We start from the raw sequence: 14,679 nt of genomic DNA, 5'->3' as shown, positions 1-14,679 counted from the left end.
TAGTGTATATAAACTGTATGTGTATGTATCTACGTACGTGTGTGTATCAGTTGAGGCTGCTGAGGGGATAACGGCTCATAATAATGTCTGGAACGGCATCAAAAACATTGAAACCATTTGTTTAATACCATTCCACTTATACCGGTCCAGCCATTACCACGAGCCTGTCCTCCCCAATTAAGGTGCCACCAACCTCCTGTGGTTTGTATGTGTGGGTTCACTTGGCACGCTATCTCTTCCTCTCCCGCTCTCTCTTTTCATCTAGTTAGCGTACCAGTGAGTTGCGTTTGGAGAGCCCCCCAGCCTGCAGGCCCATCTCTGCCAGCTTGTTGGCCAGCTCCACACTGTTGACCCCACAGCTGGGTGCTACGTTGCCCTTACAGCGGATGTGTACATTCATCTTACAGACTGCAGAGGACAGACACACAACAGACAGGAAGTACAGGTTAATAACCCATGAAAATGGAACACCTGCCTATAAACATCTGAGAGAGCGAGAGAGCAAGAATATAAGAAATGAGAGAAAGAATCTTACTCTTGCAGTGTAGACCCTGTCTGACAAGGCCCCACAGTAGAGAACCACAGTGGTCACAGAAGGTGGGAGCCTTAAAGTTGTGGATGTTAAACTTATGGGGGACGTTGATACTGAAGCCTTGGTTGGTGGTCTGTGAATGAGAATTTATCAGAATGTCATCACATTGACCCAGTGGTATAAGGTACTTAAGTAAACAATACTTTAAAGGACTACTTAAGTAGTTTTGGGGGGGGGGGGGGGGGGTATCTGTACTTTACTATTTATGGAAACTTTTACTTTACTACATTTCTATAGATAATAATGTACTTTTTACTCCATACATTTTCCCTGACACCCAAAAGTACTCGTTACATTTTGACAGGAAAATGGTCCAATTCACACACTTATCAAGAGAACATCCCTGGTCATCCCTGCTGCTTCTGATCTGGCGGACTCACTAAACACAATTGCTTTGTTTGTAAATTATGTTGGAGTGTGCCCCTGGCTATTCGTTTAAAAAAAAAATAGACTTTTGTGCCATCTGGTTTGCTTAATATAAGGAAGTTGAAATGATTCATACTTTTACATTTGATACTTGAGTATATTTTAGCAATTACATTTACTTTTGATACTTAAGTATATTTAAAACCAAATACTTTTATATTTTTACTCAAGTAGTATTTTACTGGGTGACTTTCACTTTCACTTAAGTCCTTTTCTATCGAGGTATCTTTACTTTTACTCAAGTATGACAATTGGGTACTTTTTCCACCACTGCATTGACCTCGGTTTGAATGGGGGACTGAATGTTAATACTGCATGTTATAAACCACACAGCCAGCAGGTAGCAGTGTGTGCTCAAGCAAACCATCACATGGCATCGTGTCATTATGCCAGTTTGCTACAGCAGAAAAACTATCCTGCAGCAACAGGAAATGTGAATTATTATGTTTAATGGACATTTTAAGGGAAAATAAAGTCTGAAATTTCAAAGTAGAAATTACAAACTTTAGAAGCCTTTTTAAACCTGCATTGCAGTTCTCCTGCAACAGGGTGATCAAATTAAGATCCTATTTCTGTATTCAGTAGCTTGATGTTGTTCACCCACAACAACTCAGCACAAACAGCATCCGGGGCAGGGTCCCTGACTGACACAGTTCCCGAATAAAGATCTTTTCATCTACGTCTGAAGGCCATCTGACTGGATCTGTATCTATCAGCTGATGCACAATGCACCTGTAGAACAGCCTATTTTGACTCAGGAATCCCCCGGATATTCGAAATAGTGCATTTCAGGTACAAAGACAACTTTTTGTCTTTGCATTGTCAGAACACATTCCATTGATGAGAGAGTGATTTTTGGAATATAGAGGGGTGGGTGTTCTAGTAATGACATGACATTGCTGTTACAGCGTTATTGTCATTCAAATGGCTCGTCTCTGTATGTTGTCTCACCAGCTCCTTGACAGGCTTCTTCATGCGTGGACACACCGTGACAACCAACTGATGACATCGCTTGTGAACCACACAAGTGCATACTGGAAACAGACAGAGAATGAATCAAAACAGCAATAAAACCATGTCTTTCATTAACACAGCCATTAAGTGTGAAATAAACCCTGACAAAGACATCAGCTTCCTGCTGAAACACTGGGGATTTTAATAAATTGTTTCTGAGAAAGACCATGTGGCTTAATTATTTGAGATAGAGGCCGGGCACTGTGAGATGATTGGGTTTTGGGTTCAGCAGCTCAATAACAAAAACAGGCCGTGTGAGAGAGAGCTCAGTCTCTGTGGTGTAGCACTGACTTCCTTTCTGAGTGGGCTGGTGGTCACAGAAATGGTGTGAATAAGAGTGAGAGAAAAGAAAGACTGGGGGTTTGAGCAGAAAGAAAGACCCAAGAAAGAAAACAGTGAAAAGGAGAAAAAGGGTCACTCACCTTGGCACTGGTAACCCTGCTTCCCAAAAACACCCCTGTAACAGAAGACCTGACAGTCAGGAATCATGCAAAGCATACTGTTTGCATATGAAATATATTGTAATGGGCTGTTTCTATTATAAACAATCGACAATACTATCACTATGTGTAACACGTTAGATGAACTCTATGAGATGAGGGCAGTGGAGTGTGTGTGTGTGGTCTTGTATTAATACCCTTGTGGGTACCGGAAATCCCCAAAAGTCCCCACAATGACAGTAAACCAAGGAACATTCTCCCAAAGACTAATTTCAATATAGGGATTAGGCTTAGGGTTACAATTAGGGTTAGGAGTTAAGGTTAGTGTTAGGGTACCTGAATGGAAATCAATTTTAGGTCCCCTCAAGAATAGTAAAACATGTTGTGTGTGTATGTGTCCTTACCAGATGAACTCTTTGCAGTGGAAGCAGAATGTGGGCTGCCGTAGGAATGTGGACATGAACTTGTGTCCGTTGACCTGGTGAATTTTGCGTTTCACGGCCCCCTGCCTCTTCCTGTTGAACTGCTTAAACACCTTCACATTCCCCGTGGCGTCATCTTAGAATATGGGAACAGAATGGGATGGGGGTCAGACAGTATTGGGATTCCAACTGCAAGCTCTGGACCTTTACACCGGATCATCGCAGCTAGCTAGCTGCTATCCGAGTGGCTACTCCTGGCTAACGTCTCTGTCCCGAAGCAAGCATCCAGTTAGCCTGGAACTGGCCTCGAGCTAGGCCCATCTCCCGGCTAGCCAAAGAGGTCCTTCAGCCAATTCTTGGGCTACAATACCCATTTTTCCAATTGGCCCTTTTACTGCCGACACGGAGCCCCGTCGATCCATCACGACTGGTCTACCGGCGTAACCGTCCGAGGGGGCCTCAACAGGCCTCAACTGGGGTCTCAACTGTTACGATGTCGCCGAAGAACCACCTACTAGCCCCGGCCCGCTAGCTTTTCTGAACTCTGTGTCCCCTGCTCGCCTAGCGTAGTAGTGACTACCGAACGGCACCCTGACTCACCTACTGCTGCTCTTTTGACCCTATGATCACTCGGCTACACAGCTGATGCCCCCTGTACTGTTTCAATAACACGGTACCTCATTCTGTTTCCCTGTCGGCCCCAGCCTCGAACTCAGGTCCTGTATGTCCTAACCAACCCACTCTGCCCATTCATCGCCATTTACCCGTTGTTGTCTTAGCTCTCCTGATCAACACCTGTGTTTGCTTAATGCCTCTCTCTAATGTCAATATGCCTTGTCTACTGCTGTCTTGGCTAGTTCTTACTGTTTTATTTCACTGTAGAGTCATCAGTCCCACTCAAAATGCCTTAGATAGCTCTTTTGTCCCACCCCACACACATGCGGAGACCTCCCCTGGCTTAACTGGTGCCTCAAGAGACGAAACCTCTCTCATTGTCACTCAACACGTAGGTTTACCTCCACTGTACTCACATCCTACCATACCATTGTCTGAACATTATGCCCTGAATCTATTCTACCACTCCCAGAAATCTGCTCCTTTTATTCTCTGTCCCCAATGCAATAGACGACCAGTTTTAATAGCCTTCAGCCGTACCCTTATCCTACTCTGTTCCTCTTGTGATGTAGAGGTTAGCCCAGGCCCTGTAGCCCCCAGTTCCACTCCTATTCACCAGGCGCTATCTTTTGTTACCGTAAAAGCCTTGGTTTCATGCATGTTAACATCAGAAGCCTCCTCCCTAAGTTTGTTTTATTCACTGCTTTAGCACACTCCGCCAACCCTGATGTCCTAGCAATGTCTGAATCCTGGCTTAGGAAGGCCACTAAAAATTCTGATATTTCCATCCCCAACTACAACAGTTTCCGCCAAGATAGAACTGCCAAAGGGGGTGGAGTTGCAATCTACTGCAGAGATAGCCTGCAGAGTTCTGTCATGCTATCCAGGTCTGTGCCCAAACAGTTCGAGCTTCTATTTTTTAAAATCCACCTTTCTAGAAATAAGTATTTCACTGTTGCTGCTTGTTATAGACCCCCCTCAGCCCCCAGCTGTGCCCTGGACACCTTATGTGAATTATTTGCCCCTCATTTATCTTCAGACTTTGTAATGTTAGGTGACCTAAACTGGGATATGCTTAACACGCCGGCCGTCCTACAATCTAAACTAGATGCCCTCAATCTCACACAAATTATCAAGGAACCTACCAGGTACAACCCTAAATCCATAAACACGGGCACCCTCATAGATACCGTCCTGACCAAATCAATACACCTCTGCTGTCTTCAATCAGGATCTCAGCGATCACTGCCTGCGTCCGTAATGGGTCCGCGGTCAAACGACCACCCCTCATCACTGTCAAATGCTCCCTAAAACACTTCAGCGAGCAGGCCTTTGTCATGTTTTGGTTTTGATCATCATGTCTTGTCCCTGTGCTTCCCTCTGCTGGTCTTATTAGGTTCTTTCCCTCTTTCTATTCCTCTCTCTCCTCCTCCCTCTTTCCCTCTCCCGCTCTCTCTCTCTATCGTTCCGTTCTTGCTCCCAGCTGGTTCTCATTCTCCTAACGACCTTATTTACTCTTTCACACCTGTCCCCTATTTTGCCCTCTGATTTGAGTCCCTATTTCTCCCTCTGTTTTCCGCTTCTGTCTTTGTCGGATTCTTGTTTGAGGTTAGCTGCTCTGTGTCCTTGTTCCGCCCTGTTGTGTTTTTGCATTTGTCAGATGTTGCGTGTGAGCAGGTGTCTATGTCAGCTACGGTCTGTGCCTTCCTGAAGCGACCTGCAGTCGGTGGTCGCGTCTCCAGTCGTTCCTCTCTACTGACAAGAGGTTTTCAGTTTCCTGTTTTGGATTACCTTTGGATAATATCCAGGAACATCATTGTTTGTTTAAGACTGGAATAAAGACTCTGTTTCTATTACGTCGCTTTTGGGTCCTCCTTCATCAGCATAACAGAAGAATCCGACCAAGAATGGACCCAGCGACTATGGATTCTCTCAACACTACCGTCAAGTTCCAGGGAGCAATGCTCGGCAGACACGAGCAGGAATTGTCTGCTGCTCGTCATGCCGTTGAGACCCTGGCCGCTCAGGTCTCCGATCTCTCAGGACAGTTTCAGAGTCTTCGTCTCGTACCACAAGCTACTTCCTGGTCTTCCGAGTCTCCGGAACCCAGGGTTAATAATCCACCATGTTACTCTGGACAGCCCACTGAGTGTCGCTCCTTTCTCACCCAGTGTGATATTGTGTTCTCTCTCCAGCCCAACACATACTCTGGAGAGAGAGCTCGGATCGCTTACGTCATATCACTCCTTACTGGGCGGGCTCGGGACTGGGGCACAGCTATCTGGGAGGCAAGGGCTGAGTGTTCTGACGTTTATCAGAACTTTAAGGAGGAGATGATACGGGTCTTTGATCGTTCAGTTTTTGGGAAGGAGGCTTCCAGGGGTCTGGCTTCCCTATGTCAAGGTGATCGATCCATAACGGATTACTCTATAGAGTTTCGTACTCTTGCTGCATCCAGTGACTGGAACGAGCCGGCGTTGCTCGCTCGTTTTCTGGAGGGACTCCACGCTGAGGTTAAGGATGAGATTCTCTCCCGGGAGGTTCCTTCCAGCGTGGACTCTTTGATTGCACTCGCCATCCTCATAGAACGACGGGTAGATCTTCGTCACCGAGCTCGTGGAAGAGAGCTCGCGTTAACGGGGTTTCCCTTCTTCGCATCTCAACCATCTCCTTCCATCGGCTCAGAGACTGAGCCCATGCAGCTGGGAGGTGTTCACATCTCGACTAAGGAGAGGGAACGGAGAATCACCAACCGCCTTTGCTTCTATTGCGGTTCTGCTGGACATTTTGTCATGTCATGTCCAGTTAAAGGCCAGAGCTCATCAGTAAGCGGAGGGCTACTGGTGAGCGCTACTACTCAGGTCTCTCCATCAAGATCCTGTACTACCTTGTCGGTCCATCTACGCTGGACCGGGTCGGCTGCTTCCTGCAGTGCCTTGATAGACTCTGGGGCTGAGGGTTGTTTTATGGACGAAGCATGGGCTCGGAAACATGACATTCCTCTCAGAGAGTTAGGGAGGATCACACCCATGTTCGCCTTAGATGGTAGTCCTCTCCCCAGTATCAGATATGAGACACTACCTTTAACCCTCACAGTATCTGGTAACCACAGTGAGACCATTTCTTTTTTGATTTTTTGTTCACCTGTTACACCTGTTGTTTTGGGTCATCCCTGGCTAGTATGTCATAATCCTTCTATTAATTGGTCTAGTAATTCTATCCTTTCCTGGAACGTTTCTTGTCATGTGAAGTGTTTAATGTCTGCTATCCCTCCTGTTTCTTCTGTCCCCTCTACTCAGGAGGAGCCTGGTGATGTGACAGGAGTGCCGGAGGAATATCATGATCTACGCACGGTCTTCAGTCGGTCCAGAGCCAACTCTCTTCCTCCTCACCGGTCGTATGATTGTTGTATTGATCTCCATCCGGGGACCACTTCTCCTCGGGGTAGATTATTCTCTCTGTCGGCTCCCGAACGTAAGGCTCTCGATGATTATCTGTCTGCTGAAGGCATTCAGATGGATCCCGCTAGGGTCCAGGATGTCAGCGATTGGCCTGTTCCAAAGTCACGTGTCGAGTTACAGCGCTTTCTCGGTTTCGCTAAGTTCTATCGGCGTTTCATTCGTAATTTCGGTCAAGTGGCTGCCCCTCTCACAGCTCTGACTTCTGTCAAGTCTTGCTTTAAGTGGTCTGGTTCCGCCCAGGGAGCTTTTGATCTCCTCAAGAAGCGTTTTACATCCGCCCCTATCCTTGTTACTCCTGACGTCACTAAACAATTCATTGTCGAGGTTGACGCTTCAGAGGTGGGCGTGGGAGCCATTCTGTCCCAGCGCTTCCAGTCTGACGATAAGGTCCATCCTTGCGCTTACTTTTCTCATCGATTGTCGCCATCGGAACCCGAGGGGATTCTCCCTGAAGGGCGTGTTGTCGGGTTGACTGTCTGGGGAATTGAGAGACAGGTAAAGCAAGCACTCACTCACACTGCGTCGCCGCGCGCTTGTCCTAGTAACCTTCTGTTCGTTCCTGTCTCTATTCGTCTGGCTGTTCTTCAGTGGGCTCATTCTGCCAAGTTAGCTGGTCACCCCGGCGTTCGGGGTACGCTTGCTTCTATTCGCCAGCGGTTTTGGTGGCCTACTCAGGAGCGGGACACGCGCCGTTTCGTGGCTGCTTGTTCGGACTGCGCGCAGACTAAGTCAGGTAACTCTCCTCCTGCCGGTCGTCTTAGACCGCTTCCCATTCCTTCTCGACCATGGTCTCAGATCGCCTTAGACTTTATTACCGGTCTGCCTTCGTCTGCGGGGAGGACTGTGAGAGCCGCCAATAAACGTAGGATTAAGAGTCCTAGGTATTGTCGCGGTCAGAGAGTGTGGCTTTCCACTCGTAACCTTTCCCTTACGACAGCTTCTCGCAAGTTGACTCCGCGGTTCATTGGTCCGTTCCGTGTCTCTCAGGTCGTTAATCCTGTCGCTGTGCGACTGCTTCTTCCGCGACATCTTCGTCGCGTCCACCCTGTCTTCCATGTCTCTTGTGTCAAGCCTTTTCTTCGCGCCCCCGTTCGTCTTCCCTCCCCCCCTCCCGTCCTTGTCGAGGGCGCTCCTATTTACAAGGAACGGAGGATCATGGACATGCGTTCTCAGGGACGTGGTCACCAGTACTTAGTGGATTGGGAGGGTTACGGTCCTGAGGAGAGGAGTTGGGTTCCTTCTCGGGACGTGCTGGACCGTTCGTTGATTGATGATTTCCTTCGTCGCCGCCAGGGTTCCTCCTCGAGTGCGCCAGGAGGCGCTTGGTGAGTGGGGGGGTACTGTCATGTTTTGGTTTTGATCATCATGTCTTGTCCCTGTGCTTCCCTCTGCTGGTCTTATTAGGTTCTTTCCCTCTTTCTATTCCTCTCTCTCCTCCTCCCTCTTTCCCTCTCCCGCTCTCTCTCTCTATCGTTCCGTTCTTGCTCCCAGCTGGTTCTCATTCTCCTAACGACCTTATTTACTCTTTCACACCTGTCCCCTATTTTGCCCTCTGATTTGAGTCCCTATTTCTCCCTCTGTTTTCCGCTTCTGTCTTTGTCGGATTCTTGTTTGAGGTTAGCTGCTCTGTGTCCTTGTTCCGCCCTGTTGTGTTTTTGCATTTGTCAGATGTTGCGTGTGAGCAGGTGTCTATGTCAGCTACGGTCTGTGCCTTCCTGAAGCGACCTGCAGTCGGTGGTCGCGTCTCCAGTCGTTCCTCTCGACTGACAAGAGGTTTTCAGTTTCCTGTTTTGGATTACCTTTGGATAATATCCAGGAACATCATTGTTTGTTTAAGACTGGAATAAAGACTCTGTTTCTATTACGTCGCTTTTGGGTCCTCCTTCATCAGCATAACAGCCTTTCTAATCGACCTGGCCCGGGTATCCTGGTAGGGTATTGACCTCATTCCGTCAGTAGAGGATGCCTGGTTATTCTTTAAAAGTGCTTTCCTCACCATCTTAAATAAGCATGCCCCATTCAAAAAAAAATGAACTAAGAAAAGTTATATAGCCCTTGGTTCACGCCAGACCTGACTGCCCTTGACCAGCACAAAAACATCCCGTGGCGTACTGCATTGGCGTTGAATAGCCCCTGCGATATGCAACTTTTCAGGGAAGTCAGGAACCATAATACACAGTCAGTTAGGAAAGCAAAGGCTAGCTTTTTCAAACAGAAAATTGCATCCTGTAGCACAAACTCCAAAAGGTTCTGGGACACTGTAAAGTCCATGGAGAATAAGAGCACCTCCTCCCAGCTGCCCACTGCACTGAGGCTAGGAAACACTGTCCCCACCGATAAATCTACGATAATCGAGAATTTCAATAAGCATTTTTTTACAGCTGGCCATGCTTTCCACCTGGCTACCCCTATCCCGGCCAACAGCTCTGCACCCCCCACAGCAACTTGCCCAAGCCTCCCCCATTTCTCCTTCACCCAAATCCAGATAGTTGATGCTCTGAAAGAGCTACAAAATCTGGACTCCTACAACTCAGCTGGGCTAGACAATCTGGACCCTCTCTTTCTAAAATGTTCCGCCGCAAAATTGTTGCAACCCCTATTACTAGCCTGTTCAACCTCTCTTTGGTATCGTCTGAGATCCCCAAAGATTGGAAAGCTGCCATGGTCATCCCCCTCTTCAAAGGGGAAGATACTCTAGACCCAAACTGTTGCAGACCTATATCTATCCTACCCTGCCTTTCTAAAGTCTTCGAAAGCCTAGTTAACAAACAGATCACCGACCATTTCGAATCCCACCGTACCTTCTCCGCTATGCAATCTGGTTACCGAGCAGGTCATGGGTGCACCTCAGCCACACTCAAGGTCCTAAATGATATCATAACCGCCATCGATAAAAGACAATACTGTGCAGCCGTCCTCATCGACTCTGTCAATCACTGCATTCTTATTGGCAGACTCAACAGCCTTGGTTTCTCAAATGACTGCCTCGCCTGGTTCACCAACTACTTCTCAGATAGAGTTCATTGTGTCAAATCGGAGGGCCTGTTGTCCGGACCTCTGGCAGTCTCTATGGGGGTGCCACAGGGTTAAATTCTCGGGCCGAAACTTTTCTCTGTATACACCAATGTCGCTCTTGCTGCTAGTGATTCTATGATCCACCTTTACGCAGACGCCACCATTCTGTATACATCTGGCCCTTCATCAGACACTGTGTTAACAAAACTCCAGACGAGCTTCAATGCCATACAACACTCCTTCCGTGGCCTCCAACTGCTCTTAAATGCAAGTAAAACTAAATGCATGCTCTTCTACCGATTGCTGCCTGCACCCGCCTGTCACTCGAGCATCACTACTCTGGACGGTTCTGACTTAGAATATGTGGACAACTACAAATACCTAGGTGTCTGGTTAGACTGTAAACTCTCCTTCCAGACTAACATTAAGCATCTCCAATCCAAAATTCAATCTAGAATCGGTTTCCTATTTCGCAACAAAGCATCCTTCACTCATGCTGCCAAACATACCCTCGTAAAACTGACCATCCTACCGATCCTCGACGATGTAATTTACAAAATAGCCTCCAACACTCTACTCAGCAAATTGGATGTAGTCTATCACAGGGCTATCCGTTTTGTCACCAAAGCCCCATATACTACCCACCACTGCGACCTGTATGCTCTCGTTGGCTGGCCCTCGCTTCATATTCGTCGCCAAACCCACTGGCTCCAGGTCATCTATAAGTCTTTGCTAGGTATAGCTCCGCCTTATTTCAGCTCACTGGTCACCATAGCAGCACCCACCTGTAGCACGTGCTCCAGCAGGTATATTTCACTGGTCATCCCTAAAGCCAACACCTACTTTGGCCGCCTTTCCTTCCAGTTCTCTGCTGCCAATGACTGGAACGAATTGCAAAAAAATCACTGAAGCTGGAGACTTATATCTCCCTCACTAACTTTAAGCATCAGCTGTCAGAGCAGCTTACCGATCATTGCATCGGTACACAACCCATCTGTAAATAACCCACCCAACTACCTCATCCCCATATTGTTATTTCTTTTTTTGCTCCTTTGCACCCCAGTATCTCTACTTGCACAATCGTCTTCTGCACATCCATCACTCCAGTGTTTAATTGCTCAATTGTAATTATTTCGCCACTATGGCCTATTTATTGTCTTACCTCCCTAATCTTAATACATTTGCACACACAGTATAAAGATTTTTTTATTCTGTTATTGACTGTACGTTTGTTTATCCCATGTGTAACTGTGTTGTTTGTGTCGCACTGCTTTGCTTTATCTTGGCCTGGTCGAAAATGAGAACTTGTTCTCAACTTGCCTACCTGGTTAAATAAAAAGTGAAATAAAAAAAAAAAAAAAAATCAGTGCGTGGGTAAAATCACCAGGGAAGCCAATCCAGGACAAAAAAGCCATACTACAACCGGTGTTGTGATAAATGCGTTGATTGCTTTATAACCTGTTAGCTCACATGCCATACCACCGTGACATATAGGCCTAAGGCCTGAGGCAATAAAAAGACACAGTGGCATAATAAAGTCAACCACACGTTTCATTACAAAACCAGAGAGCAACATCTGTCCGGTGAAGTCCACAAAACATATTGCATGTAGCAAACAGTAACATGACTTACAGCAAGGTAATGTTTCTGACATTTTCACACTACTAAACAACTATTTATTTAGAGCCACAGAGAGTTACCGCAAGTCGCAAAGAAAACTGGAGCTGTCTCCCCTATTCCAGCACCATTTCAATTTCAACATCTTATCATCTATGCTTAGTCTAATAGAGTGACAACTACAGTAAACAAAAATATAAACGCAACATGTAAAGTGTTGGTCCCATGTTTCATGAGCTGAAACAAAAGATCCCAGAAATGTTCAATAAGCACAAAAAGCTTATTTCTTTCAAATTGATTCTCAGGAGTATTTCTCTCCCTTCATGTTGCCTAAATAGTCTATGACTGTCACACAGTACACACTTTAATTTTTGTTGACCTAGGCTACCTGGCTAAAATACTTGCTCGCTAGCCTAACTTCCTTTCATGGGCAACGATAGGCCAGGCCAGCTAGTTAACATTAGCATACTACAATCTAGCTACACGTTGAACTTCCATCCTCTCATTCCAGGGGCACAATGTACGAATTTATGGTTGGATCAGAATCGCCGTATTAATGATTGACCAATATGGAGAATTAAGTCCAAAACCCTATCTCCATCCATGGCTAATTTAGGAAAGGGACGATTTTAGCTAGCTAGCCCCCAGAGAACAAGACAACAACACAACAATTCAAGTTTTTTTCTGTCAGTAATGATGATTGGCCTGTGATGTGATTGGTCTGAAGCCAAATCCAAACTGTCTTCCCTTGAAAAATTTTTTTGTTGCACCGGGGCCATTCAAAGCTGAGCTCACTCAGTTTAATAGCTGATTGGCTATTATCAAGGGAGGCCAAATACTTGCTGGCTTCCCTTGCATTCAATATTACTGACGGCAACCATGTCATACTCTTTCTGACCAGACAGCATCAGATAGATACGCTACACATAGTGAGACAGAGGGGCGCTGTTTCGTTCATTTGGATGCTTTCTCCAGTGAGATACGTTCAGCCTCTTGTGAATTGAAGGACATTTATGAAACACAGAGAGACTGCACTACCAGTCTAAAGTTTTAGAACACCTACTCATTCAAGGGTTTTTCTTTATTTTTACTATTTTCTACATTGTAGACTAATAGTGAAGACATCAAAACTATGAAATAACACACATGGCAACATGTTGTAACCAAAAAAAAGTGTTTAACAAATCAAAATATATTTTATATTTGAGATTCTTCAAATAGCCACCCTGACAGCTTTGCACACTCTTGGCATTCTCTCAACCAGCTTCACCTGGAATGCTTTTCCAACAGTCTTGAAGGAGTTTATTTTATATGTTTTTTTTCCTGGTACATTTTTGGGGGAAGCCTGGCTTCCCTTGGCATCCATGAATACATGTCACTGATCATATCATGTATGGTATTATGGATGAGTGTGTGCGTGTCTATAGGTGAGTGTGTATGTCTGTGTGTGTGTCTGTCTAGAGTAATAGTTGAGCTATTGTTATATTTGTGAGGTGCTAAAACCACATACGAACAGCGGAAAGTTGTATGTTTTAGAGTCCCAACACACGTCAGAGAGACAGATGGTGGAGTACTACACTGAGAATGGCACTCAAATGTCAGCTATTGAATGATGTATGATTTGCCACAGCAAAAACTAGGGTTTAATATGTGTTATTTCATGGACGGAACCTCCCTAAAGCATTCATGACCAATCCCAATCGTACTCGTATACTCTTTACAAATTAAATATTATTATTATATCAGGGAATTGACCTTCAGAATGGAGAGGTTTATGAATGATATTATGATAAAGTGAGAGAAATTTGCAGAGCTAAGTGTTGATTTACAGGGTATACAGGTCAGATGCAGTTTAGATAAGGTCTTGATGATTTTCAGTGGTGATAAAACCACAGCAGAGCACTATACAAATAGCTAGAGGGGAGTATTTTATTCAGACATGAAATATGGATGATAGAACATTGTTGCTTTTATCTGAAAGGAAACAAAGGATTCCCATCAGTCAAAGGATTCCCATCAGTCAAAGCATCTACAGTATGTCTTACAGTAAGTCAGTCACAGGCATGCACAAACGCGCACACATACACACAACCAGGTTTTTGTGACGCCGAATGTCTGTTTGACAGCCTGTTAGTTATCAGCTGCATCAGTGACTGTGTTGAAGCAGCCAGTCAGACTTAACTTTAGAGGGTCGAATAGAACAAAATGTTACTGAATATTTAAGGAGTTGAAAGAATGTATGCTGTCTCAGTGTAAGAGAAATTAAAAAGATAGGAACAGAGAGGAAGGGAGAGAGAGATAGTAGTGCCATCAATGGATGAAATAGATAGAGGGTTAGTGTGAGATACAGTGAAAAAAACTCTTACCGTCAATGAAGGAGCCATTGAGTGCTATGAGTATGTACACCTTGCCCTCTGGCTCCAGGTCCACCTGCACACAAACACAGGAGACATTAGACTAGACTATTTAAAGGCCCAGTGCAGTCAAACATGATTTTCCTGTGTTTTATATATATTTCCACACTATAAGCTTGGGATAATACTGTGAAAATTATGATGTCCTTTTAGTGTAAGAGCTGTTAGAAAAGGCCGCTTGGTTTTGGTGGGATGATGTTTTGGCCTGCCTGGTGACATCACCAGGCGGTAATATAGTTAATAGACCAATAAGAAAGAGAGTTCCAAACCTCTGTCAATAACAGCTAGTTTTCAGTTTCCCTCCCCACTCAGACCACTCCAAGACAGTCCTAGAAAAACATTTATTGAGAAATTGCTCTTTACTAAGAAACTACTTCTGTTTCTTTTTTACCATTTAATTCAAAACAATCAATCACAGAAGGGTACTTAATTGTTACCCAGAAATGATTTGATATTGAGATAAAGAAAGACCTAACAATGCAGACGTTTTTAACATACCGGTATGTAGCATGTAGGTGTGTGTTGGGAAGGGTTGAGTGTGTATGTAATGTGGGGAGAATGTGAGCAATGTGGTGAAGAGACTAGAGAGCAGGTCCAGCTGGTTGAGCAAGCTCAATTCAAATGACACCCTGCTCCAGTGAAAATAACACCCATCTCACACAG

At 45.4% G+C, this 14,679-nt stretch overlaps 1 protein-coding gene across 1 annotated transcript in view; it reads right to left on the bottom strand.

The window, feature by feature from the left end:
- prkcha (protein kinase C, eta, a) overlaps positions 1-14,679 on the bottom strand; it is a 58,138-nt gene that overhangs the window by 32,586 nt on the left and 10,873 nt on the right. Inside the window, exons 3-8 of the mRNA XM_055865011.1 lie at positions 13,969-14,032; positions 2,877-3,030; positions 2,455-2,489; positions 1,970-2,052; positions 536-665; positions 275-408 (exon numbers count right to left, since the gene is read on the bottom strand). Coding sequence (XP_055720986.1) covers positions 275-408; positions 536-665; positions 1,970-2,052; positions 2,455-2,489; positions 2,877-3,030; positions 13,969-14,032 — 600 coding nt within the window. The remainder of the gene's footprint in view (positions 1-274; positions 409-535; positions 666-1,969; positions 2,053-2,454; positions 2,490-2,876; positions 3,031-13,968; positions 14,033-14,679) is intronic.

This window comes from Salvelinus fontinalis, chromosome 16 (genome assembly GCF_029448725.1).
Source record: "Salvelinus fontinalis isolate EN_2023a chromosome 16, ASM2944872v1, whole genome shotgun sequence".
Taxonomy (NCBI): Eukaryota; Metazoa; Chordata; class Actinopteri; order Salmoniformes; family Salmonidae; genus Salvelinus; species Salvelinus fontinalis.
The sequence above is the reverse complement of the archived record's forward strand: the minus strand, read 5'-3'. Positions and strand labels throughout refer to the sequence as shown.